Source organism: Delphinapterus leucas, chromosome 17, assembly GCF_059928025.1.
Source record: "Delphinapterus leucas isolate spDelLeu-1000000601 "Yukka" chromosome 17, BTC_Dleu_Yukka2, whole genome shotgun sequence".
NCBI classification, from domain to species: Eukaryota; Metazoa; Chordata; class Mammalia; order Artiodactyla; family Monodontidae; genus Delphinapterus; species Delphinapterus leucas.
Genome location: NC_143145.1, coordinates 38,666,342 through 38,692,868, shown reverse-complemented (window position 1 = coordinate 38,692,868; position 26,527 = coordinate 38,666,342). Strand labels below are relative to the sequence as shown.

Here is a 26,527-nt window from a genome sequence, read left to right as displayed (position 1 = left end):
AGTTAGAAGACAGTAAGCAAGTCTTTTACTGTGTTTTATCCACTGTGTCTCCCTTCAACTGCACACTGAATATAAATTTAAGACTGGCAAATTAAAGATTACAATCTAAAGCCAACACTTCGAAAAATTACAAACACAGAAACAAATACGCAGGGAGTTCAAGACCTGGGACTTCTAAGCCAGTCTGTCCAGTCTGTTTCCACTGACACAGACGTTGTTCATTCATAATTCATTCCTGTATCATATAAAAGTAATCAACAAACATTCACTGAACAACATACATAGCCTAGTGGCAGATGCTAGGGAGAAAAATTCGTAGACTTTAGCGACAAAGAATAAAAGGCAGTCCAGACAATGGGGAACCCATGAAGGAGTTTATGCAAGAAAATAATACAATCAAATAGCCTTTAAAGAGGATTATCCAGTGGAGGATTGTGAGGGGCCAAAAGGTGATAGTGTTCATACTAGCGGGCAAGTTAGCTAACCGTACAATTATTTAGATACACTAACATCTACTTTTTTAACTACACATTGATTATTAAAGGCTGGAGAGGAAGCAGGGAGAGCTTGCTTCAAAACACTAACTCAGTGTTACTTTTAATTTTAAGCAACACAAAGTTTTAGTTCAGCCATAAGGCCTAGGAATCTTGACTAAGCCACCATATGGACTTACAGGACATATGAGAATCCAGCAATTCTATGTATTCTTGGCACAGTTAAATAGTTAAACATGACTCTGAAAATTCCAGTGGGTGGAGGGACATGGAAGACGCAAGTCAAATTACAGCATACACCAGGAAGCAAAGGTGAAACGTGATGCCTCAATAACTGGGGCAAAACTCAGGAGGCACAGTCTACCCTTCCCCTGTGCCATTCCCCTACCTTTCATTCTCCTGTCCCATTCATTCCCTTTCCCCTATTTAACACCTTCAGCCCAATAAAACTACATAGCATGTTCCTCTCTTTTTTCTTTTTTTTCTTTTTTGGCTTCCTCTCATCTCATGCCTAATGTATCATACCCTTGCCATTCCTCTGTCTCCATTTCATATCCCCTCTAAACCCTTATTCTAACGGTCTTCCTCTAGTATCACAACTCAAAATAGTAGTATAAAAAGAGAAGTGAGGAAAAAACAGAGAAACCAGAGGGAAAAAAATAGAAAAAGCACTACAAACTTCCTTATGTATTTGTACCTTATATAGACACTACTGTGGTACAAGTTATTTGGACTGAATCATTGTTTAAGCTTCTTATAGAGATTCAAATGTTAATTTTTCCTGTCTAAAAGTTAATTAACATTTTTATGTTAACTTGAATTTCATCTTAATTGAAGAAAATCGTGTATTGCTAAAGGTATCTTTTAATAGACTTTGATTTTTTATGGCAGGTTTAGGTTCACAGCAAAATTGAGTGAAAGGTACAGAGCTTTCTCATATGCCCCCTGCGCCCACACGTGTACAGCCTGTCCGTTATCCACATCCCCACCAGACTGGGATGTTTGTTACAAGTGATGGATCTACACTGACACAACACTGTCACCCAATCCATACTTTACATTAGGATCCACTCTTGGTGTTGTACATTCTTTGGGTTTCAACTGTATACACCATTACAGTATCATACAGAGTAATTTCACGGCTCTACCTATTCATCCCCCTCCCACCTTCCTAACCCCAGGCAACCACTGATCTTTTTATTGTCTCTATCGTTTTGCCTTTTCCAGGATGTCATATGGTTGAAATCATACAGTATACGCAGCCTTTCCAGATCGTCCTCTTTCACTAGTAATATCTGTTTAAGTTTCCTCTATGTATTTTCATAGCTTGATAGCTCATTTCTTTTTAGTGCTGAATAATATTCCATTGTCTAGATGTACCACAGTTTATGCATCCACCTACTGAAGGACATCTTGGCTGGTTCTAAGGTTTTGGTAATTATGAATAAAGCTGATATAAACATCCATGTGCAGGTATTTGTGTGGACGTAAGTTTTTAACTCCTTTGGGTAAATATCAAGGAGCCAGATTGCTGGATCATATGGTTAAAAGTATGTTTAGTTTTGGAAAAAAACTGTCAAAAACTGACTTCTCCACTGGCAATATTATTATGCATTCCCACCAGCAATGAATGGAAGTTCCTGTTGCTCCACATCCTCACCAGCATTTGGTGTTATCAGTGTTCCAGATTTTGGGCATTCTAATAGGTGTGTAGTGGTTATCTCATTGTTTTAATTTGCATTTCTCTGATGACATATGATGTGAAGCATCTTTTCATATGCTTATTTGCCATCTGTATATCTTCTCTCGTGAGGTGTCTGTTAAGGTTTTGGGCCCATTTTTTAATTGGGTTATCTGTATTCTTGTTGAGTTTTTTAAATTCTTTGTATATTTTGGATAACACTCCTTTATCAGATAAGTCTTTTGCAAATATTTTCTAAGGTGTATTTTTTAATGTTGCCATTATAAGCATGTGATAATTAAAATACTAAAGAAATGGCTATTTTTCATTACATACGTTTCATTAACATCCTTCTACCATCTTAATAGTGTTCTAAACTTAATAGGGGTAATACAGTGTTTTCACAAAGGCAACGTAAATATTCTCCTATGAAAACTGAATTGTTTCCAATATAATTCTAAATCAAAGCAATTTATTTCTTGGCCCACCCAAAAACAAATACATAGAGATGAACTGATAAAAACTGCCAAAGTTAATCACAAATCCTTCAGTATGGTGAGTTTCAATTTTATTTACTTATTTTTTTCATCAGAAACAGTGTTCAAATGGAATCTCAACCAGAAACATCAGCAAACAGAACACATGGGACAGGAGCTGCTCTGGTAGAAAGAAGTCTCTGAGCAAACAAGCTAGAAATGCGCTATTCCTACCACATGGACCGCCTCTCCTCTTTGCCTAGTAAATCTAAGTCATCCTTTAGAACTCAGCTTGGGTATGATCTCCCTGAGGAAGCTTTCCCTGAATCCCCAATAGTGAGGCGTTACATACGTCTTGCAACCCATACAGTTCCCCATATTTACCCCATCAGAGGTCTTATCACACTATACTGAAACAGCCTGTCCATTCATCTGTCTTGCCCATCTCACTGAAAGTCCTTCCAAAGTCTGGCTCATTCATTGTTATATCTCTTATGTGCAGCACGTAAGGGCTACCAGCAGGAGTAGGTACTCAATATATTAGTTGAATAAATTTATTTACATAATATATATATTTAATTTATATTATATATATATATAAATAAAATAAATTAGGTGAATAATTGTGTGCCCTGATGCATGCATTAACAAATCATTTCTCTTGGTTTAGATATGAGAAATTCCTTCTCTAGAGTGTCAGTACTAGGAATGTAGAAGCTGTGTCAGTTGTGGTTCCCTTATATCCACATGACCTGGCACATAGTATTCAAAAGTAATGCTGACCAGCTCTTGCCTCCATCTCTAGCACTGCCTTGAGAATGAGTACTTTACTTTGAACTGCTGGAATCATTGTATAGACATTGCTTTCTTCAGCACTGGCCCTGGAGTCAGCAAATGTGGGTCCTCACAGTATCCTAGTCATTAACTAGCTATGATCTAGGACAATTCATGTAAAATCTCTACGTCTCATTTTCTGTACCCATAAAATAGTTCTTAATTATGCTTTAGCACCAGAAGTCTTTTCTCAAATAAAATTTTAGAATGAGCTCCAACATAGAAAAAAAGATAAAAGCAAGGGCTAAGTTTCTCACTCTGCTCAATTCTTCACTGTTGGAGGAAAATACACCTAGAAGCACCTCCTTAGAGCAGAGTACGAAAAACTCTAAACTAAAGTACACCTACAGTTGGGACTTCCCTGGTGGTCCAGTGGTTAACAGTCCATGCGTCCACTGCAGGGGGCACGGGTTCGGTCCCTGGTCAGGGAAGATCCCACATGCCGCAGGGTGCGGCCAAAAAATAAAAAATTAATTAAAAAATTTTAAAAAAATAAAGTACACCTACAGAAGTCTAGTCTACAACCAATATTCTCTGATTTAAACATTCAACAAATACTTACTGAATGCCTACTCTGTGCCAAGCACTGGACTAGACACAGAAGATTCAACAATAAACAATGCAGATGGGTTCCCTCAAATATTTACGCAAAAATGCCGTATTGAACACATTTAGTACTCACTAAAATGAACAAAAGAAATTAAAACACCCTCTCGTCTCTTTTTAGAGTGTAGAAAGCAAGACAATTTGCCAATTGCCCAAACAGCTGCATAGACTTAAGAAATTTATCAATTTCAGAAATACAAATTTCATTTTCTCTAACCAAAATTCCACTGTTTTACGTGGGAATTTTTCAATTTGTACTGTTCTCTTCCAAATCATTTTTATGCCAGTTCTCATTAACACATCTGCATTGACACAAGTAAGTAGTAGCTAAAAATGTAATGCTTGTTCCTGCCATTTCCCAGTTTTTCACTTACCTTATCTTTTAGCACTTTGAGGATCTTTTAACCAACCAATTTTGTTTTTTGATCCTTCACTATTTCCTAAGTTCAGTATGAATATAAAAGTGAAATCTAGAAGACAGGTTCCATTTTTTTATCAATATTTGTTTTACCATTTCATTCAACAAATATTTGAGAATCACTTACTATGTACAAGGCATTCTGCTACAAAGTGGTACAAAATTTCTAGAATTTATTCACGTTTTCTACCCCTTTAATTCACTACTTTTCTTTCCCCTTAGTAGTTTCAAGTACATAACAGGAACAACGATCAGATTTCCCTAGGGTCCCCTCAACCGACAATGCTCTTTCACATACTCCTTATCCATACCATATTTATTCACATTCGTTTAACAAAAAGTACAGTGCTAGGCATTGTGATGTATGCTAAGAAATATGATTCCTTCTCTCAAGGAGTGAAGAAAGGATAAAGATAGTGAAGACATTTCAGAAGTAGACTCTACAAGAATTAGTGTCATCAGAGGTATAAGAAAAAGAAACAGATGAATTCTCAGTTTTGTTGTTGAAAGACTAAGTACATGATGATGCTATTAACAAAACAGGAATTTGAAAGGCTTGTCTGCAACAATTAAAAATTTGGTTTTAGAATGTTAAATGTAAAGTTGCTTCTGGATATTCCAGTTGAGTCATCCAGGCAGGAATTAGTAATACCTGTCAATACTTGAGTAGACACTATGTTGCAGGATCCAAGGGCACTTAGTAAGTCATAATCCCAAACTCAAAGAATTTAAGAGTCAGGTGACAGAGAATACAAATAAACAGGTGCTTAAAAGAGAAACTCAGGTAAGAGAGACGCCTGGAAGCATAAGCACTGGCCAGATCATGAAGGCCCTTGAATGCCATCCTTAGGAGACAGGATCTAGCTAAGCAATGGGGAGCCACTTAAGGGTTTTAAACAGAGAATGGCTTGATCAGGTTTGCATTTTAGAAAGAACACTCTAGCTTCAGGGAAAAAAATGGGTTGGAGTAGGCAAAAATGAAAGACAAAGTGAACACACAGGAAGCTGTTGCAGAAATCTGAGGAAGAACTGATGGGTACCAAGATGCACAAAGGTTAGGAGATGTATAATGGGTAGTATCTGAGACACTGTGCCCTTCCTAGAACACACTCAATTAAAACCTCTAAAGCACAACATTAGTACCTGAACTATTTTTAACCATTATAATAAAATAATAATAGCAACATGCAAATATTAAGCACCTGAAGAGCCCAGCACTACACTATGCTCAATCTTTCCTTATCTACATCAAACTATGGGAACCACATTCTTATCAAGCTACCAAATTAACAGAGGTCTGGAAAAACTCTGCAATTATATATTTTGACCTGGGAGCTGAGGAATGTATTATTTCTTCTATAACCACTTGAATTTCCAGTTATATAGCCTTCATGGAAAATATGTAATATAATCTAAATATACAGCACCACAATAAAGAACAGCAAAACTGAACAGACCCAAGCAACAAAGTTCCTCTAGGACAATTCAGTCGCTTCATTAGCCAAAGAGCTTACAGTATATGTATCTTACATACTGTTGGAAAAGGAAGTTTTCCATAGATCTCTTACTAACAGGGCCCTGATTTGATTAGGGATGACAATGTGTCCAGGCTCCCCTACGTTTGCCAGCTCTAAGTCACCGTGTGACTCAATTCTGATGAATAAAATATAAACTGAGGGTTTCTGGGAAAGCCCTTTCCCACTTCTTCTCTTCTTCCTCCTGTCTGGAATGTAGACAAAATGCTGGAGCTGGAGCAGCTCTCTTGCAACCATGAGATAATAAGCATGAGAACAAAGACCACATGCTAAGGATGGCACAGTGTAAGAAAAAGCCTATCACAGTTGTTACTTCGTTGCTGCTATATTAAGCCTATCTCTAGACCTTTTATAAAGGGAGAATAATAAATCCCTCTTTGATTAAATAACTACAGGCCTAACACAGTCCTAATTTATACACTCTGCATCCCTTATAAAGGCCAGGCTACTTACTAGGGTATATAAGATACTTCATTATCAGCTCCATTTACCTATCCAAACTCATTTCATATCACTCTGTCTCTTACTTTCCACTGCAGTAATTCTAAACCTTGTCAGAACAGCACATAACAGTGAGCTGTTTTTCACCTTTCTACCTTTAATTCTCTTTACAGTCTCTCATCCCTCTATTTCCTCACCAAATTTACTCTTCCTCTGCATTCCAGACTTCCTGACTCCTGGCTGAGGTAGGTGCCCTGCCTCTTGTTCTCAGATCTCCTCATGTACCAGTCAGTATAATGACTGTGCTGACTACAGCTATATTTGCTTAAGTATCTGTCTTCCCAACTAGATTACCAGCCCCTCAAGAAGAAAAACAATGTCTTAGTTCCCTTGATATTCCTAGATCCTGGCACAGTACCTGGCCCACTAGGGATGCTCAGTAAATGTCTGTTAAATAAATTAGAGTTACATAAGACATGACTGCTTTTAATTAGTAAAAACAATTAAATCAAAAGGATGGTTAAATGACTTTTCCTTAATATCAAAAACTAATTCTCACCCATAAATTTTCCCTGAAAATGAAAAAAGGGCTTGAGTATTTTCTTTCACCACATTTGCTTTATAATATCATTTGTGCTTTAGAGCTGAAAGTCCTAAAGACAACCCTACAAAGCTATTCTCATCTTCCTTGAAACATTAGTCTCCCTTCCGATGGGAAGGCAGAAGAGAAAACTAAACAAATGACCAAAGAACACATTTTATTATACATTATTAGCAAAACTTATCAAAATGAAGGTAAAGAAATAAAATCTCTACATACCTGTCACATTGCTGCATTATGGAAATTTCTTTGATTATTTCCTGAAGATCTGACTCAACAGGTACTTGTTTAATTGCCACAACTTGACCAGATTCCTTATGTATTGCTTTAAACACACTTCCGTAAGACCTAAAAGAAACCAAGACATTTCTTTATTTTTCCCCTTTCAAACATCATAACTATTAGAGAAAAATGGTCTATTATGAGTTTTTACATGTAGTCTTTATTTTATTTTTCTTAAATTTTTATTGGACTATAGTTGATTTACAATGTTGTATTAGTTTCAGGTGTACAGCAAAGTGAATCAGTTATATATATACATACATACACTCTTTTTTAGATTCTTTTCCCATATAGGCCATTACAGAGTACTGAGTAGAGTTCCCCGTGCTATACAGCAGGTCCTTATTAGTTATCTATTTTATATATAGTATCCATGTAGTGTTTTCTAATTTAAAATACTACTTAATGGTGACAAATCAAAGTAAACAAATTAAAAAAGTGAATTATATCTTAGCTTTTTTTTTTTTCTGCGGTACGCGGGCCTCTCACTGTTGTGGCCTCTCCCGCTGCGGAGCACAGGCTCCGGACACGCAGGCTCAGCGGCCACGGCTCACAGGCCCAGCCGCTCCGCGGCATGTGGGATCTTCCCGGACCGGGGCGCGAACCAGTGTCCCCTGCATCGGCAGGCGGACTCTCAACCACTGCGCCACCAGGGAAGCCCTATATCTTAGCTTTAATGTTTCAATTATAGACTTAAAATTCACTAAAATCATCAAATTAATAGAAAAAGATTTGCTGATTTTCTTATGAATGAAAGAAATAGACTTACGGTTTGTCAACTCAAACAAATGCAGCATTAAGAAGATACATAAGTAGAAGTTAAAAGAATGAAATACAGAATAAAAACAGCCAAAGTCTCATGTTAGAAGAAAAGGCTGATCTCATCTTCAACAAAATCATCCCCAAAATATCAAAGTACAATGTCTGTTCAGACTGCTTAAGAGCAACTGAAATCTTCAGCTGGAGACCACACAACACCAAAGTTAGAGAAGCAGGAAATCTGGTCCCCGCCAAGTCACAGATCCAAGGTCTCTCAGATGCTCCTTTCACTATCTTCTTTTCCTTAAGAGCAAGACCACACACACACAGATAAATAAAACGAGTAACAGGATCTAATGGCCACTTGCTCAAAAACTGTCTCTGCTACAACTCTTGAAACATTGCCAATAAATATTTATGTGTCTTAAAAAGCAAGAACAATGAGAGAGGGAAGCCATTTGTATTTTGAGATGAATTAGAAGATAAGGTAAAAACTGCTATCACTTACTAAATTCTTATTGTAAGTCAGGTACTATGCTTGATGTTTTACAAGCATTATCAAATTCAACCCTCTCAATTGTGAGGTAAAATACTATTACAGCCATTTTAAAAGATGAGGAAATAGAGACTCAGACACCAGTGACCAGCAAGGCCAGAATTCAAACATATTCTGACTCCAAAGATCATGTTTTCCTTACTACATTATTTCTACAGAAGAGAAAGAAGAGCAAGCCGTTAGAGACATGGAATGTTTCCTAATATTAGGAAGCTATGCAGAATCATTTCAAATAGACAATCTTTTAAAATAAGTGAAAAATGAGTGACAAAGCAGTTACTTTAACAAAATGAATTGCATTCTATCCTCTGTTTCTTTGGGCTTTCTGAAGTAATTTAATTTAGTTTGATACCCAAAGTCACCTTTGGGTTTGTGTGTGTGTGTGTGTGTGTGTGTGTGTGCGCGCGCGCGTGTGTATAGTCCTAATTTACACACACACATACACACACACACAGGTAAACCCCACTTTTCAAAAGTTCACCTTACGCCCCTTCGCTTTTACAAAACACCTGGATTAGTACCTGTTTCGCTAACCAGAAGAAATTCGAAGAAGATTTACCCTTTTACAAAAAAAGGTGAAAAACAAAAACAGCATTCAACATGTGTTTTTGCAGGAGCCATCACAGAAGGAGAAAGTACCATGAACAGCAAGAGTGGCACCGGCACCGCCAAGCTCATTCCCTGGAAACTACACTTAGCATCTCTGCATCACACTGCCTGAGCTTTGAACTGTGTCTGTGAGCATCTGTGCTTTATCTCAATTTAGTCTGTGTATCCATTAGCAAGACGTGTCATAAGGTAACTGCTTGTTTGCTTTACAACATTTCAACTTACGAAAGGTTTCATAGGAACGCTCTACTTTCAGAGAGCAGGGGAAATCTGCATCTCCCCTTAGAAGCCATATCTGTGTGTGTGTGTGTGTATGTATGTGTGTGTATATACATGTGTGTATACATATATTTTTTTTCCCTCAAAAGCTAATCTAGAATTCAGTGCTAGATTATCTATTGTCAGTTAAGCAACGCCATCAGTCCCTTCTAAGGTCTTCTTGTCACTACAAAGGAGGAAAACTGGGAACCACATTTCCCTATTTCCCGTCCCTGAATGGATCCCAGTTAAGAGTTTGACAATGCATGAAATCTAAATGGCAAAAAGTTGAGGAGAAACTATCATTCTCCAAATTTAGCTGTAGCAGACGCATTAGCAGATATAAGATACACAGGGGCTTCCTGCCGAGCTCTGTGATCATCAAGATGCTGCTGCTGCAGACTAAGGTAGTTGGTGGGAGCTTCTCAAAGATTCTTAAGGATTCCAGCAGATCCCAAGCGAGCTTTCTAAGAAACACCACTTGAGTACTCCAGGCTGAGATCTTCAGCACTGGCTTCTCTGACCTTCAGTGACAAAGTCCATAACCTTTGCATCCCTGGCCCTTCCGCAAGTCATTTGAGCCCTAAATTTCATAATAAACTCTTTAAACCCAGAGTACACAGAGTAGCCTTTCTTTTCCTAACCATGTCCTGCTACCAATAGTTTTGGGGAAGGAAATGGTTCTAAGGGAAGGAATCTTAAAGATGGGAATCTTGGATTCGTTTTTTCTTAGATTTGAATACAGTGATGGCTTCAAAACAAGTGACAAACAGAACATTGATAGCCTATGGTATTTAGGGGCAAAACAATTATTTAAATTACTATCCTTACTTGCCTGGAGTCTAGGCAAAGCTTTAGAAGACCATGTATCAACTGAATGTCACAGTGAAAATAAGGGTACAAAGACTGCAGAATGGAATGGCTGCTCCTGCCTACACTGGAAAAGTCATAAAACAATTATAACAAGCTCAGGGCTTAAATTGCCAGCCCAAGACTGAGAGACCCAGAAAACTTCTGAATGCTCCAAAAGAAAGTCGTAATTCTTATATGCCCAGGACTGAGACTTCTGAAACCCAAACTCGAAGTCTAATCTTGCTGGAAGCTGAATTACATTGCAAACTGAATTCACAACATCACCAGGACTACTACGCTAAAGTTAGGTTTTTAACTGTAAAGAAAGGTACCCTGAGAATTGGTATTGGGATATTAACGTAGATTGTTATTAATCTGAATACCTGAAACCCCAACCCCTACCAAGTCTCCCTTGTCAGCAAAAGCAACCCTGTCCCCTAGTCTGAGAAAATTAACCTCATGATGCCTGAAGACTCTCTAAGACCTTACTTGAGGGAACTGCCTTTCAGGGAAATGCAGATCCTTTCCCAGACCACCTCTCATTGTTCCAGACCTATAATTACACTCAAATTCCCACAGACACCAGAGGAATGAATACAAAATCTGACTCAAGAGTACCTACTAGTCACACCAAAAGAGGTGTATGATTTTGTCAGTTTTTATTAGCAGAACCCTAAAGAATATGTGTGGGAAGAAATTCTAAGATTTCCAGGGAGAAAGGAATTTACTTCTAACAGTTGAGAGTGTCCCTAACAGTCTGCTCAGCTAGTTAACTAAAACCCAGCCTCAACAATGGCCCACATTAAGTGAGATGCCAGGGATCCTCATTACACATCAGAGGAAGGGGATCGAAGGCTCAAGTAGATGGAATACTAGAATAGATATCTCACCATGTGACCTGCTGGCCCACCCTCTAAGTATGCTCACTGAGAGAGTCCAGAGAATACTCCCTTTACTGGTGTCACTGAAAGCTGTATAGTGCAGGTCAGAGGTAACAGAGATGCCAACACTGAAATAAGTTCCCTAAATTTAATGGATGTTGGGATCCATTAAGAAGTGAAGTGGCAATGTCTTTCCATCTGAGAAAAGGTGGGCATGGTAATCATAATGGGTAGCAAAGTAAGGCTGAACTACAGTTTTCTTTTTTCATACATCTAGATTTTTTTTTTTTTTTTTTTTTTTTTGCGGTACGCGGGCCTCTCACTGTTGTGGCCTCTCCCGCTGCAGAGCACGGGCTCTGGATGTGCAGGCTTAGCGGCCATGGCTCATGGGCCCAGCCACTCCGCGGCATGTGGGATCCTCCCGGACTGGGGCACGAACCCGCATCCCCTGCATCAGCAGACGGACTCCCAACCACTGCGCCACCAGGGAAGCCCCATACATGTAGATTTTGATTAAAGTTATGCTGGCTTCATAAAAATAACTGCAATTCTTTGTCCCTTAATGACTGGATAAAACTTAGCTGGTACTTTTTTTTTTTTTTTTAGTAAAATGAACATAGCATAAAATTCACCATTTGAAACATTTTAAAGTGTACAATTCAACGGCATTTATTGCATTCACAATGTTGTGTAATCCTTACCACCTCTATCTAGTTCCAAATCATTTGGAATCTGCTTTCTGTCTCTATGGGTTTGTCCATTCTGGATACCGCATATAAATGGAATCATATGTGACTTTTTGTATCTGGCTTCTTTCACTGAATATATGATTCAAGGTTCATCCATACTGAGGTATGTATTAGTACTTCATTCTTTTTAATAGCTATATAATATTCCATTGTACAGATATATCACAGTTTGTTTATCCATTCATCAAGTGATGGACATCCCCACATTTGGCTATTGTGAATACTGCTGCTATGAGCTAGTATCTTTTTTTTTTCTTTAAAACATCTTTATTGGACTGTAATTGCTTTACAATGATGTGTTTGTTTCTGCTATATAACAAAGTGAATCAGCTATATGTGTACACATATCATGAGCTGGTATCTTTTTAATTAATAGATATTTAACTGCCTTTCCATCTTTTCTATGGTAATTGATATATCTAAGTTTAAACTTCTTTGGGAGTCAATTCACACAATTCATATTTTGTTATGGAATCATCTACTTCTAGATTTTCCAATGAGTTTTCATAGAGCAGCATTTAGTAGTCTTTTAATTCTTCAAATTGTTTCTTTATCATTGCTTGTATCTTCTTTCTTATTCCAAATCTTCAATTATTTTTGCTCTTTTTTCTTTAGTCAAAGTCAGAACTAGGTTTAACTACTTTAATGACCTGTGCAAAGAAGTATATTTTATATACATGTATTATTTCTAATTTTTTTACTTTCTATTTCATCAATTTCAGCTTTAGTTCATGAATTCTCTATTTCTAGTTTCTTCTGCTACATTTTATTATTTTTCTCAGTTCTTTAAATAAGCACTAAGTTATTTTATTTATTTATTTACTAACTTACTTACTTTTTGGTCTTTCTTCTTTAGTAGTAAAGAAATTTAAAACTAAATATGGTCATCTAATTACAGCTTTGCTGGATTCCATAAATATTAGTATGATTTGTTCTCTATTTCACTGTTTTCTAGATAATTTGCAATTTCCTCTTCATAGGTTACCTCAGATTATCTTTCTTAATTTCCAATAAGTGTGGGTTTTATCATATTGTAATTATTTAGTTCTAATTTTAGTAGACTATAATTAGAAATGTAACCTGAAAAATCCCTTTTTTTAGAATTTGTTGGGGTTTTTTTGTTAGTTTTTTTTAATCAGTGGTCCATGAATATACCAAAAAATGGGGGTGGGGGGAGGCAAGAATAGTTATATCAATGTAAGTATAAATACATACCATATATATGGGGTGTGTGTGTGTGTATATATATATATACACACATATACATAATCAAGCTTGTTGATTATAATACTTAATCCCTTTAAGTCCTTTCTCTTTTTTCCTTATTCTGTCCAATTCAGAAAAAGATATATTAAAATCTCTCACATGAATATATTTTTATTAGATTCCCCTAATGTTTCTAATAGCTTTGCTTCAGAAATTTAACTGTCACAGCGACTGACACATATATGTTTCATTATAAGCTGTCTTTTATATCATTACCTAATATCCCTCTTTATTCTTCATTTGAATATTAACCCCTCTTTACTCACTTAAGATCTTTTAACTTTAATTTACCTGATATAAATATTGCCACTCCTGCTTTCTGTTTTTTGGTGTGATTAGTTCTTATCTGATATCTCTAATAGGAAATACCACTATATATCTACCCTTTGTATTACATGGGCATCTTATAAACAGCATATAGCTAGGTTTTGCATTTTAATTAGCCCTAATAATTTGTCTATGAGAGAACTGACATTTAGTGAAAAATGTATTTCACTTTATTCCTTCCAACTTACATTTAGCTTACTACTTTATATTTTTGTTTTCTCTATTTCTTTTTCCCTATTCTTGCTAATCTAAGCTGTTTTAATTGTGTTTTGTGCCTTTTATTATCCTGGAAGTTCTCCTGTACTTTCAGCTTTTCACTATGGAGTATGATGTTAGCTTGGGCTTGTCATATACGGCCCTTCACTATGTTCAGGTACATTCCCTCTATACTCTTACTACTCAATTCAATCAAATATACTCTAGTGAAAGACTAATCTTACACGGTATTTTATAACTGTTCTGTCATTATCTAAATGCTACTTTCATGTTTTTGTACTTACCCTTCTCCCAGTTTCTCTAGTACATCAAAAACTTCTTCAGGCTGCTTAGTCAAACTGTCTTCACTCAGCTTTTTTAGCTTACTGATGAGAAAAAGAACAGAAAAAATATTTTCCTTAACATCTTTCATAAACTTTTTAATTTTACTTTTAAGAGGCAATATACTCAAATGGTTCAAAAATCAATCAATATAAAAAAGTATACAGTATATAGTCTCCTTCCAACCCCTGTTCTTAATCTTCCCAGAAACACCTCAAAGAATAAGCACTTTTATTTGCTTCTTGTGAAACCTTTATACAAATATGAATATATATTTTTATTTCTCCCCCTTTTAACACACAATATAGCATTTTATACACAATGTTTTTTATCCACATTGTTATATATTTTGATGTTTTTACTTGACAACATAAAATCCACGTTGGAGATCTCTACAACATAAATACATAGAAAGCATCCTCATTCTTTTCTTTTTTACATCTACATCCTATTCTGTTGCAAAGATGTAGTATCTCTTACTCTCTGATCCTTTACTTATGGATAGCTAGGTTCCCTTTTGCTAATATAAACAACACTGCAATAAATAAGCTTATACATAAGTCAACTCACACATGTGCCAGCATATCTTTAAGATAAATTCCCAGAAGCGAAACTGCGAGGTCAAGGGAATATATAAACACACACAAATACAGAAGTATATATATTGATAAATAAGCACATATACTCTAAGTATAACCATATGTCATAATATAAATTTAATAACATAAGATCACTATTATAATAACTATATAGTAATTATTAAAATTTTTGATTGATTATATTATGGTATATTTTATCTACTATAATTGTATGTGATATTAATATATATGTATATTAATAGATATTAACAAACTGCCCACCAGGGGGCTTATATGAATTTAATCTCCTACCAGTAATATATGAGAGAGCATCTCTTCCCACAATTCCACCTACATAGTATTGAACCAAATATTTCAGCCAATACATTAGGTGAAAACTTGTAACTCAGAGAAGATTTATTTTGCATTTCTCTTATTATGAGTGAAGTTGAGCATCTTTTAATATAATATAAAACAAATCATCTATTCATGTTCTTTGCTCACTTTTCTCCTGTGTTTTTGGTCCTTTTCTTATCTGTATACAAGGAAAACTGGCTTTCGTTTAGGTTGTACATATTTTCACTTGTATTGACTTCACTTATGAGTTTTTAGTTTTATGGTCTACTTGACTATTTGCCATAGAGAAATGTCTTTTTATTTTGTTTTTTTTTAAAGTTATCCATAGTATGGCATGTGCAGAAATATCTAGAAGCAAGAAATGAGAGGCATTATACATGGTATGTCTGAAAGACCAAAAATAATTCGCTATGAATAAAGTATCATGTATAAAGGACCAAAAATAATTCAGAAAGAATAAAGTAAAAGTGGCCAGGATATATTAAAAAGGGTCAGGTTAAAAAGAGTCTTGTAAACCATGTTAGGAGCTCTATTTTAAAAAGATCACTTCCCCTGTAATCCAGAGGAAGGACATGAAGTAAGCAACAGTAGAGAAGGGAAACCAGTAGGGGATTATTCAAAATATGTATGCAGAGAACATAGTAGTGGCAGTAAGAATGGAGAGAGGATAAGCTAATCAAGATATTAAAGAGGCACAGTCAACAGAAAGTGGTTTTGATTAAATATGGGATGATGCAAGAGAGGAGTTGAGCATATCTCTTAATAAGCCTTTGGCTTAAGCTAATGACTAGATGGCAATGTTATTTACTAAGCCAAAGAACACCAGAAAAAAGTCTGGAGGGGAATAAGATGGGTTTAACTCCTCTCATCCAAATGCAGATTTCCAGCAACCAACTGTATATATGAATACCAGCAGAGATCTGAGTTGGCAATGTCATTTTTGGTGTCACCAGCACACAGATGAAGCCTGAAGACATGAGAAGGGATAAAATCATCAGGAAAATGTCTAAGAAGACGTAAGGGTCAAGAAGAGATCCCAGGAAAACATCAATATTTAGGAAATGAGGTCATGAAGGACAAGAAAGTAGTACTTGACCATTTTCAAATGCTACTGAAAGTTCAAACAACTTAAAGATTTAAAAGTGTCCATTACAGGATTTCCACTTCTGACCGCAAGGAAGTAAGAGGATCCAGAATTATCTGGCTGCTGTAAACAACTAAAAAACTCAGAAAAATATAGGAAGCAACTATTTTCAGACATGAGATATCAGATATTTCAGGACGGAGATCCATGAGAAAAGGGAAAGAAATAAGCCCTACTATCACCCAAGCTTTAGATCTATAGGTTATGTCCAAAATGTAGCACAGGGAGAAGGGATCCCAACAGAGCCCAGCAATTTTGCTGAGTTAAAGAAACAAAGATGGGAGTTTGGGGAGGCAAGGCAAATAAAATGTGCATTATAGAATACCTGTGAGAAAAGAGCTATACAGAGAAACAGGTCCATCAATCTACCTAGGAGCTCCCTTGACTATTTAGCTGAATGCCAACCTGTACATGCTTACAAAAACACTCTACAAAACCCAACAAAATCAATTTCCTAAGAGAAAAAAATGACCAGGGAGTTTTAAAAAGAACAACTCCCAGAGGTCACACAAGGCTGAGAATCTTTCCCACCGTCAACAGTTAAGTGAACTCGTAGAATACAAAGGACATTCAGTAGACATCCCAGAACAGCCTTGTTTTAGAAAAGAGACTGCATTACCAAAACATAAATGCTACTTTACTTTAGACTCTCCCAAAAGGAGCTTAAAAACAGGCTTCAAAAGCACTGAGCCAATCTACAAGGTAACAACTGCCTACCAGAATAAGTCTATATAGGCATACCTCATTTTATCATGCTTTGAAAATACTAAGTTTTTTACAAAAGGAAGGTTTGTGGCAACGCTGCACAGAGCAAGACTATTGGTGCCATTTTTCCAACAGCATTTGCTCACTTTGTGTCTCTGTGTCACATTTTGGTAATTCTCACAATATTTCAAACTTTTTCATTATTATTATATTTTTATGGTAATCTGTAATCAATGATCTTTGATGTTACCATTGTAATGTGTTTTGGGGTGCCATGAACCATGCCCATATAAGACAATGAACTTAATAAATGTTTTCTGTTCTAACTGCTCCACCAATTGGCCATTCCCCATTTCTCTCCCTTTCCTCAGGCCTCCCTATTCCCTGAGACAAAACAATACTGAAATTAGGCCAATGAATAACGGTACAACAACTTTAAGTGTCCAAGTGAAAAAAGAGTCACATATCTCTCACTTTAAATCAAAAGCTAGAATTGGTTAAGCTTAGTGAAGAAGGCATGTCAAAAGCTGAGAAAGGCCATAAGCCAGGCCTCCTGTGCCAGTTACCCTTCTGAATGCTAAGGAAAAGTTCTTGAAGAAAAGTAAAGGTGCTACTCCAGTGAACACACAAATGATAAGAAAGCAAAACAGCCTTATTGCTGATAGAAAGTTTTAGTGGTCTCAATAGATCAAACCAGCCACAACATTACCTTAAACCAAAGCTTAATCCAGATCAAAGCCCTAATTCTCTTCAATGCTATAAAGACAGAAAAAGGTAAGGAAGTGGCAAAAGAAAAGCCTGAAGCTAGCAGAGGGTGGTTCATGGATTTTAAGGAAAGAAACCATCTCTATAATGTGAAAGTGAAAGGTGAAGCAGAAAGTGCTCAGGTAGAAGCTGCAGCAAGTTATACAGAAGATTCAGCTAAGATAGTTAATGAAGATGCCTACACTAAACAACAGATTTTCAATGTAGATGAAACAGCCTTGTATTGGAAGAATATACCATCTACAACTTTCATAGCTAAAGAGGAAAAGTCAATGTCTGGTTTCAGAGGACAGTGCAGCTGGTGACTCTAAGTTGAAGCCAATGCTCATTTACCAATCTGAAAATCCTAGGGTCCTTAAGAATTATGCTACATCCACTCTGCCTGTGCTCTATAAGTGGAATAATAAAGCCTGGATGACAATACATCTGTTTACAACATGGTTTACTGAATATTTTAAGCCCACTGTTGAGAACTGCTGCTCAGAAAAAAAGATTCCTTTCAAAACATTACTGCTCATTGACAATGCACTTGGTCACCCAAGAGCTTTTATGAAGACGTACAAAGAGAGTAATGTTGTTTTCATGCCTGCTAACTCAACGTCCATCCTGCAGCCCACAAATAACGGAGCAATTTCAACTTTCATTCAAGTCTTATTATTTTAAAAATGTTATTTCATAAGGCTACAGCTGCCACAGATAGTGACTCCTCTGATGGCTCTGGGCAAAGTAAACTGAAAACCTTTTGGAAAGGATTTACTAATCACAAGAACATTCATGATTCAAGGGAAAAGGTCAAAATACCAACATCAATAAGGGTTTGGAAGAAGCTGAATCCAATTCTCATGGATGACTTTGAGGGGTTCAAAACTTCAGTGGAGGAAAATACTGCAGACGTGGTAGAAACAGCAAGAGAACTAGAATTAAAAGTCAAACCTGAAGATGTGACTGAATTGCTGTAATCTCATGATAAAACATTAGCGGATGAGGAGTTGCTCCTCATGGATGAGCAAAGAAAGTAGTTTCTTGAGATAGAATCTACTCCTGATGACAATGCTATCAAGACTGTGAAAATGACAGCAAAGGATGTTAAATATGACATAAACTTAGTTGATGAAACAGCAGGGTTTAAAAGGACTGACTCCAACTTTGAAAGAGGTTATACTGTGGATAAAATGCTATCAAGCAGCACTGCATGCTACAGAGAAATCATTCAGGAAAGAAAGAGTAACTGAAGTGGCAAACTTCACTGTTGTCTTATTTTAAGAAATTGCAACAGCAATGCCAACTTTCAGCAACCATCACCCTCATTAGTCAGCAGACATCAACACTGGGGCAAGACCTTCCAGGAGCAAAACAGATTACATCTAGCTGAAGGCTCAGATGATGGTTAGCACTTTTTAGAAATAAAGTATTTTTCAATTAAGGTATATTACATTGTATTTTAGACAATACTGCCGCCCACTTAATAGACAACAGCATAGCTTAAACACAACTTTTTTGTGCACTGGAAAACCAAAAAATTTGTGTGATTCACTTTGTTGCAATGTTTGCTTTATTGCAGTTGTCTGGAACTGGACCTGCAGTATCTGTGAAGTATGCCTGCAACTCCTTAAACAAACAAAACTCAGCCTTAACAATGTAAAAATTTATAATGCCAAGAATTCAATCAAAAGAAGCAAGAAGAACTAAAAACCCACAGACTGTGGGAAAAACCACATTCACAGAAAGATAGACAAGATGAAAACGCACAGGGTGATGTACCAGATAAAGGAAAAAGACAAACCCCAGAAAAACAACTAAATGAAGTGGAGATAGGAAACCTTAAGAAAAACAATTCAGAATAATGATAATGAAGATGATCCAGGACCTCGGAAAAAGAATGAAGGAAAAGATTGAGAAGATGCAAGAAATGTTTAACAAAGAACGAGAAGAATTAAGGAACACATAGAAGAATTAAAGAACAAACAAACAGAGAAGAACAATACAATAACTGAAATGAAAAATGCACTAGAAGAAATCAAAAGCAGAATAACTGAGGCAAAAGAACAGATAAGTGACCTGGAAGACAGAATGGTGGAACTCACTGCCATGGAACAGAATAAAGAAAAAACAAAGGAAAGAAATGAAAACAGCCTAAGAGACCGCTGGGGCAAAATTAAATGCAACAACATTCGCATTATAGGGGTCGCAGAAGGAGAAGAGAGAAAGGACCCGACAAAATATTTGAAGAGATTATAGTAGAAAACTTCCCTAACATGGGAAAGGAAATAGCCGACCAAGTGCAGGAAGCTCACAGAAATGCCAGGCAGGATAAACCCAAGGAGGAACATGCCGAGACACATATTAAAAACATTGACAAAAATTAAAAACAAAGAAAAATTATTGAAAGCAACAAGGGAAAAATGACAAATAGCATACAAGGGAAGACCCATAAGGGTAACAGCTGATTTCTCAGCAGAAGCTCTACAAACCAGAGGAAGTGGCATGAGATATTTAAAGTGATGAAAGAGAAAAACCGACAACCAAGATTACCCTACCCGGCAAGGATCTCATTCAGATTCAACAGAGAAATCAAAAGCTTTACAGACAAGCAAAAGCTAGGAGAACTCAGCACCACCAAACCAGCTCTACAAAAAAATCTAAAGGAACTTCTCTAAGTGGGAAACACAAGAAAAGAAAAGAACCTATAAAAACAATTAAGAAAATGGTAATAGGAACATACATATCAATAATTACCTTAAATGTGAATGGATTAAATGCTCCAACCAAAAGACAAAGGTTTGCTGAATGGATACAAAAACAAGACCCATATATATGCTGTCTACAAGAGACCCACTTCACACCTAGGGACACATACAGACTGAAAGTGACGGGAAGGAAAAAGATATTCCATGCAAAAGGAAATCAAAAGAAAGCTGGAGAAGCAATACTCTTATCAGATAAAATAGACTTTAAAATAAAGAATGTTACAAGACACAAGGAAGGACACTACATAACGATCAAGGGATCCATCCAAGAGTAAGATATAACAATTATAAATATATATGCACCAACACAGGAGCACCTCAATACATAAGCCAACTGCTAACAGTTATAAAAGTGGAAATTGACAGTAACACAATAATAGTGGGGGACTGTAACACCTCACTTAAACCAATGGACAGATCATCCAAACAAAAAATTAATAAGGAAACACAAGCTTTAAATGACACAATACACCACATAGACTTAATTGTTATTTATAGGACATTCCATCCAAAATCAGCAGATGACACTTTCTTCTCAAGTGCACATGGAACATTCTCCAAGACAGATCACATCTTGGGTCAAAAATAAAGCCTCAGTAAATGTAAGAAAACCAAAATCCTATCAAGCATCTTTCCTGACCACAACACTATGAGATTAGAAATAAATTACAGGGAAAAAAACGTAAAAAATACAAACACATGGAGGCTAAACAATACGTTACTAAATAATCAAGAGATCACTGAAGAAATCAAAAAATACCTAGAGACAAATGACAATGAAAACATGATAATCCAAAACCTATGGGATGCAGCAAAAGCAGTTCTAAGAGGGAAGTGTATAGCAATACAAGCCTACATCAAGAAACAAGAAAAATCTCAAATAAATAATCTAACCTTACACCTAAAGCAACTAGAGAAAGAAGAACAAAAAAAAACCCAAAGTTAGTAGAAGTAAAGAAATCATAATGATCAGAGCAGAAATAAATGAAATAGAAACAAAGAAAACAATAGCAAAGATCAATAACACTAAAAGCTGGTTCTTTGACAAGATAAACAAAATTGATAAACCATTAGCCAGACTCATCAAGAAAAGGAGGGAGAGGACTCAAATCAACAAAATGAGAAAAGAAAAAGGAGAAGTTACAACAGGCACCGCAGAAATACAAAGCATCCTAAGAGACTACTTCAAGCAACTCTATGCCAATAAAATGCACAACCTGGAAGAAATGGACAAATGCTTAGAAAAGTATATCTTTCCAAGACTGAACCAGCAAGAAAAAGAAAATATGAACAGACCAATCACAAGGAATGAAATTGAAACTGTGATTAAAAATCTTCCAACAAACAAAAGCAAGGACCAGATGGCTTCACGGGTGAATTCTATCAAACATTCAGAGAAGAGCTAACACCCATCCTTCTCAAACTCTTCCAAAAAATTGCAGAGGAAGGAACACTAGCAAACTCATTCTATGAGGCCACCATCACCCTGATACCAAAACCAGACAAAGATACTACAAAAAAAGAAATTACCAACAAATATCACTAATGAACATACATGCAAAAATCCTCAACAAAATACTAGCAAACAGAAACCAACAACACATTAAAAGGATCATACACCATGATTAAGTGGGATTTACCTCACGGATGCAAGGATTCTTCAATATATGCGAATCAATCAATGTGATACACCATATTAACAAACTGAAGAAGGAAAACCATATCATCATTTCAATAGATGCAGAAAAAGCTTGCAACAAAATTCAACACCCATTTACGATAAAAGTTCTCCAGAAAGTGGGCAGAGGGGGAACCTACCTCAACATAATGAAGGCCATATAAGACAAACCCACAGCAAACATCAGTCTCAACTGTGAAAAACTGAAAGCATTTCCTCTAAAATCAGGAACAAGACAAGGATGTCCACTCTCACCACTATTACTGAACATAGTTTTGGAAGTCCTAGCCATGGCAATCAGAGAAGAAAAAGAAATAAAAGGAATACAAACTAGAAAAGAAGAAGTAAAACTGTCACTGTTTGCAGATGACATAATACACAGAGAATCCTAAATATGCTACCAGAAAACTGCTAGGGCTAATCAATGAATTTGGTAAAGTTGCAGGATACAAAATTAATGCACAGAAATCTCTTGCATTCCTACACACAAATTATGAAAAATCTGAAAGAAAAATTGAGGAAACACGCTCATTTATCACTGCAACAAAAAGAATAAAATACCTAGGAATACACCTACCTAGGGAGACAAAAGACCTGTGTGCAGAAAAATGTAGACACTGATGAAAGAAATTAAAGATGAATCAAACAGATGAAGAGATATACCAAGTTCTTGGATTGGAAGAAACAATATTGTGAAAATGACTATGACTATACTACCCAAAGCAATCTACACGTTCAATGCAATCCCTATCAAATTACCAGTGGCATTTTTTACAGAACTAGAACAAAAAATCTTAAAATGTGTATGAAGACACAAAAGACCCCAAATAGCTAAAGCAGTCTTGATGGAAAAAAATGGAGCTGAAGGAATCAGACTCCCTGACTTCAGACTATACTACAAAGCTACAGTAATCAAGACAGCATGGTACTGGCATAAAAACAGAAATATAGATCAATGGAACTGGATAGAAAGCCCAGAGATAAAACCACCCACCTATGGTCAACTAATCTATGGCAAAGGAGGGAAGCATACACAACGAAGAAAAGACAGTCTCTTCAATAAGTGGTGCTGGGGAAACTGGACGGCTACATGTAAAAAATGAAATTAGAACACTCCCTAACGCCATACACAAAAACAAATTCAAAATGGATTAGAGACCTAAATGTTAGACCAGACACTATAAAACCCTTAGAGGAAACATAGGAAGAACACTCTGACATAAATCACAGCAAGATCTTTTTTGATCCACCTTCTAGAGTAATGGAAATCAAAACAAAAATAAACAGATGGGACCTAATGAAACTTAAAAGCTTTTGCACAGCAAAGGAAACTACAAACAAGATGAAAAGACAACACTGAGATGGGAGAAAATATTTGCAAATGAATCAACAAAGAATTAATCTCCAAAATATATAAACAACTCATGCAGCTCAATACTAAAAAAACAAACAACCCAATCCAAAAATGGGCAGAAGACCTAAATAGATATTTCTCCAAAGAAGACATACAGATGGCCAAGAAGCACATGAAAAGCTGCTCAACATCATTAATTATTAGAGAAATGCAAATCAAAACTACAATGGGGTATCACCTCACACCAGTTAAAATGGGCATCATCAGAAAATTTACAAGCAACAAATGCTGGAGAGGGTGTGGAGAAAAGGGGACCCTCTTGCACTGCTGGTGGGAATGTAAATTGATACAGCCACGATGGAGAACAGTATGGAGGTTCCTTAAAAAACTAAAATTAGAAGTACCACATGACCCAGCAATCACACTACTGGGCATATACCCAGAGAAAACCATAATTCAAAAAGACACAAGCACCCCAACGTTCATTGCAGCACTATTTACAACAGCCAGATCATGGAAGCAACCTAAATGCCCATCGACAGAGGAATGGATAAAGAAGATGTGGTACATATATACAATGGAATATTACTCAGCCATAAAAAGGAACGAAATTGGGTCATTTGTAGAGATGTCTATTGATCTAGAGACTGTCATACAGAGTGAAGTAAGTCAGAAAGAGAAAAACAAATATCATATATTAACGCATATATGTGGAACGTAGGAAAATGGTACAGATGAACCAGTTTGCAGGGCAGAAATTGAGACACTGATGTAGAGAACAAACGTAAGGACACCAACGGAGGAAAGTGGCTGGGGGGGATGGTGGTGTGATGATTTGGGAGATTGGGATTGACATATACTAATACGTATAAAATGGATAAGTAATAAGATCCTGCTCTATAAATAAATAAATAAAATTCAAAAATTCAGAAAAAAAAAAGAAAATTGGTGCCCGTAAACTTGCTCCACGCAAGGTTGCTGCAAACCTTCAATTTGTTAAAAAAAAAAAAAAATGCAGTATGTGTGAAACACAATAAAATGCAGTATGCCTGTAATGTCTTCCATTAGGTGCTATTTTCTTAGGAAACTAATGACCTATACAGGGAGGAATTGGGAGAACTTACCAGGAAGAGATTGCATCTTTAAAGAGAGCCCTTGCACAGCATTTACTTTGTATCCAGACAACACTCCAGACAATGATTCTAAGCCATTTACACTCATGAACTCACTTAACCCTCCCAACAACTCTACACAGTAGAGACTATTATTACCATTAAGTGTTTTCATGTAATAATTCGAGAAATAATTAATAATAATAGTTTGGGAAGTTGATCCTCACAGTGGTTAAGTAATTTGCCCTAACCCAGTTAGTTAGTGATGAGGCTCAATTCCAACCCAGACCTTCTGACTTCATACCCCGTTCTTGTAATCACTACTCTTTTCAGAGCTTGTGGGAAAGTCATCTTCCTGTGATGTGGATGTGCTCCTTCAGGAAGGAGAGCTGTGTGGACCAGACCAGATTTGTAACAGGAAGAGACTGGGGCTGGTTTGAGCAGAAAATGTATTTCTTAAAAGAATCTGAAACAAAGTATTTTTCAAATGCATCACATACAGAAAATGGCTGTAAAAGGGAGTAATTCTTATACTATTAAAGAAACAGACATAAGGTATTTTTAGGAATTGTAGAATCTTCAATAAAGGCCAGCTATTGGATGATGTTAAAGAATTGTTTTTAATTTTCTTAAGAGTGAAAAGGGAATTATGGACTTAAGAGAATGTGCTTCCTCTTAAGGGACACGTGCTTAAGTATTTAGAGATGAAGGGTCATGATGTGGGCAACATAGTTTCAGATGGTTCAACAAATCTGTTTATATGTGTGGAGACAGAATTTGCACACACAAAACTGGAAAATATCGAAACACTGGTGACTGTGAAGAAAGAAAAAAAAGAATTCAATAAAAAATTATGGATATATGAGAAATTGGGAACTGTGACTCACAAAGAGGAGAAAAATTAGTCAATTAAAACAGACACAGAAATGGCAAAAACAGTGGAATTTACAAAAAACAATCTTATAAAGAGCAAATATAAATAACTCCCATGTACTTAGAGATGTAATGGAAATGGATAGGAAAAAAGAGCTAAACAAAAATTTTACAGATGAAACAAAGTACTGAAATGAAATTTTCACTGGATACAATCTGAACAGATTAGACAGTACAGCAAAAGGGTAACATGAAGAAAAAAATGTTTAAAGAAAAAAAGGAGAAAAGAAAGAGCCTGAGCCCCACATGGAAATGAAGAATAGGTATAGATAAATATATATAAACAAAGAGAAAGAGAAAAAAGGGGGTGGGGGAGAAACCGGCCAAACATTTTCCAAATTTTATAAAAACAATAAACTACAAATGCAAGTAACTCAGCAAATCTAAAAAGATAAATACACACAAACACACACACAGACAAACCACATGTATTGTAATCAAATTGCCACCAATAAGAAGTACAGGAGTAGGAATAAGAGAATACTAAAAGCAGTCACAGAAAAAAGACATATTACTTAAATAAGAACAAAAACAAGGGGATTCCCTGGTGGCACAGTGGTTAAGAATCCACCTGCCAATGCAGGGGACACAGGTTCGAGCCCTGGTCTGGGAGGATCCGACATGCTGCGGAGCAACTAAGCACAAGCGCCACAACTATTTACTCTAGGGCCCATGAGCCACAATTACTGAGCCGGCGTGCTGCAACTACCGAAGCCCATGCACCTAGAGCCCATGATACACGACAAGAGAAGCCACTGCAATGAGAAGCCTGAGCACTGCAATGAAGTGTAGCCCCCGCCTGCCACAACTAGAGAAAGCCGTCGCGCAGCAATGAAGACCCAATGCAGCCAAAAATAAATAAAATAAATAAATTTATTTAAAATAAGAAAAAAAATAAGGATGACTGTAGTATTCTTGCCAGACAGTAAGTGAGCCAAAAGACAGCGACTCCTTAAAAGTGATGATAGAAAACAATAATCAACATAAAATTC

At 36.4% G+C, this 26,527-nt stretch overlaps 1 protein-coding gene across 2 annotated transcripts in view; it reads right to left on the bottom strand.

Moving 5' to 3' along the window:
* The window catches only part of STK3 (serine/threonine kinase 3), a 324,808-nt gene that overhangs the window by 253,253 nt on the left and 45,028 nt on the right, over positions 1-26,527 (bottom strand). For both annotated transcript variants that reach the window (XM_089898863.1, XM_022584720.2), the window contains exons 2-3: positions 14,126-14,206; positions 7,306-7,434 (exon numbers count right to left, since the gene is read on the bottom strand). In XM_089898863.1, the coding sequence (XP_089754989.1) occupies positions 7,306-7,434; positions 14,126-14,206 (210 nt within the window). The remainder of the gene's footprint in view (positions 1-7,305; positions 7,435-14,125; positions 14,207-26,527) is intronic.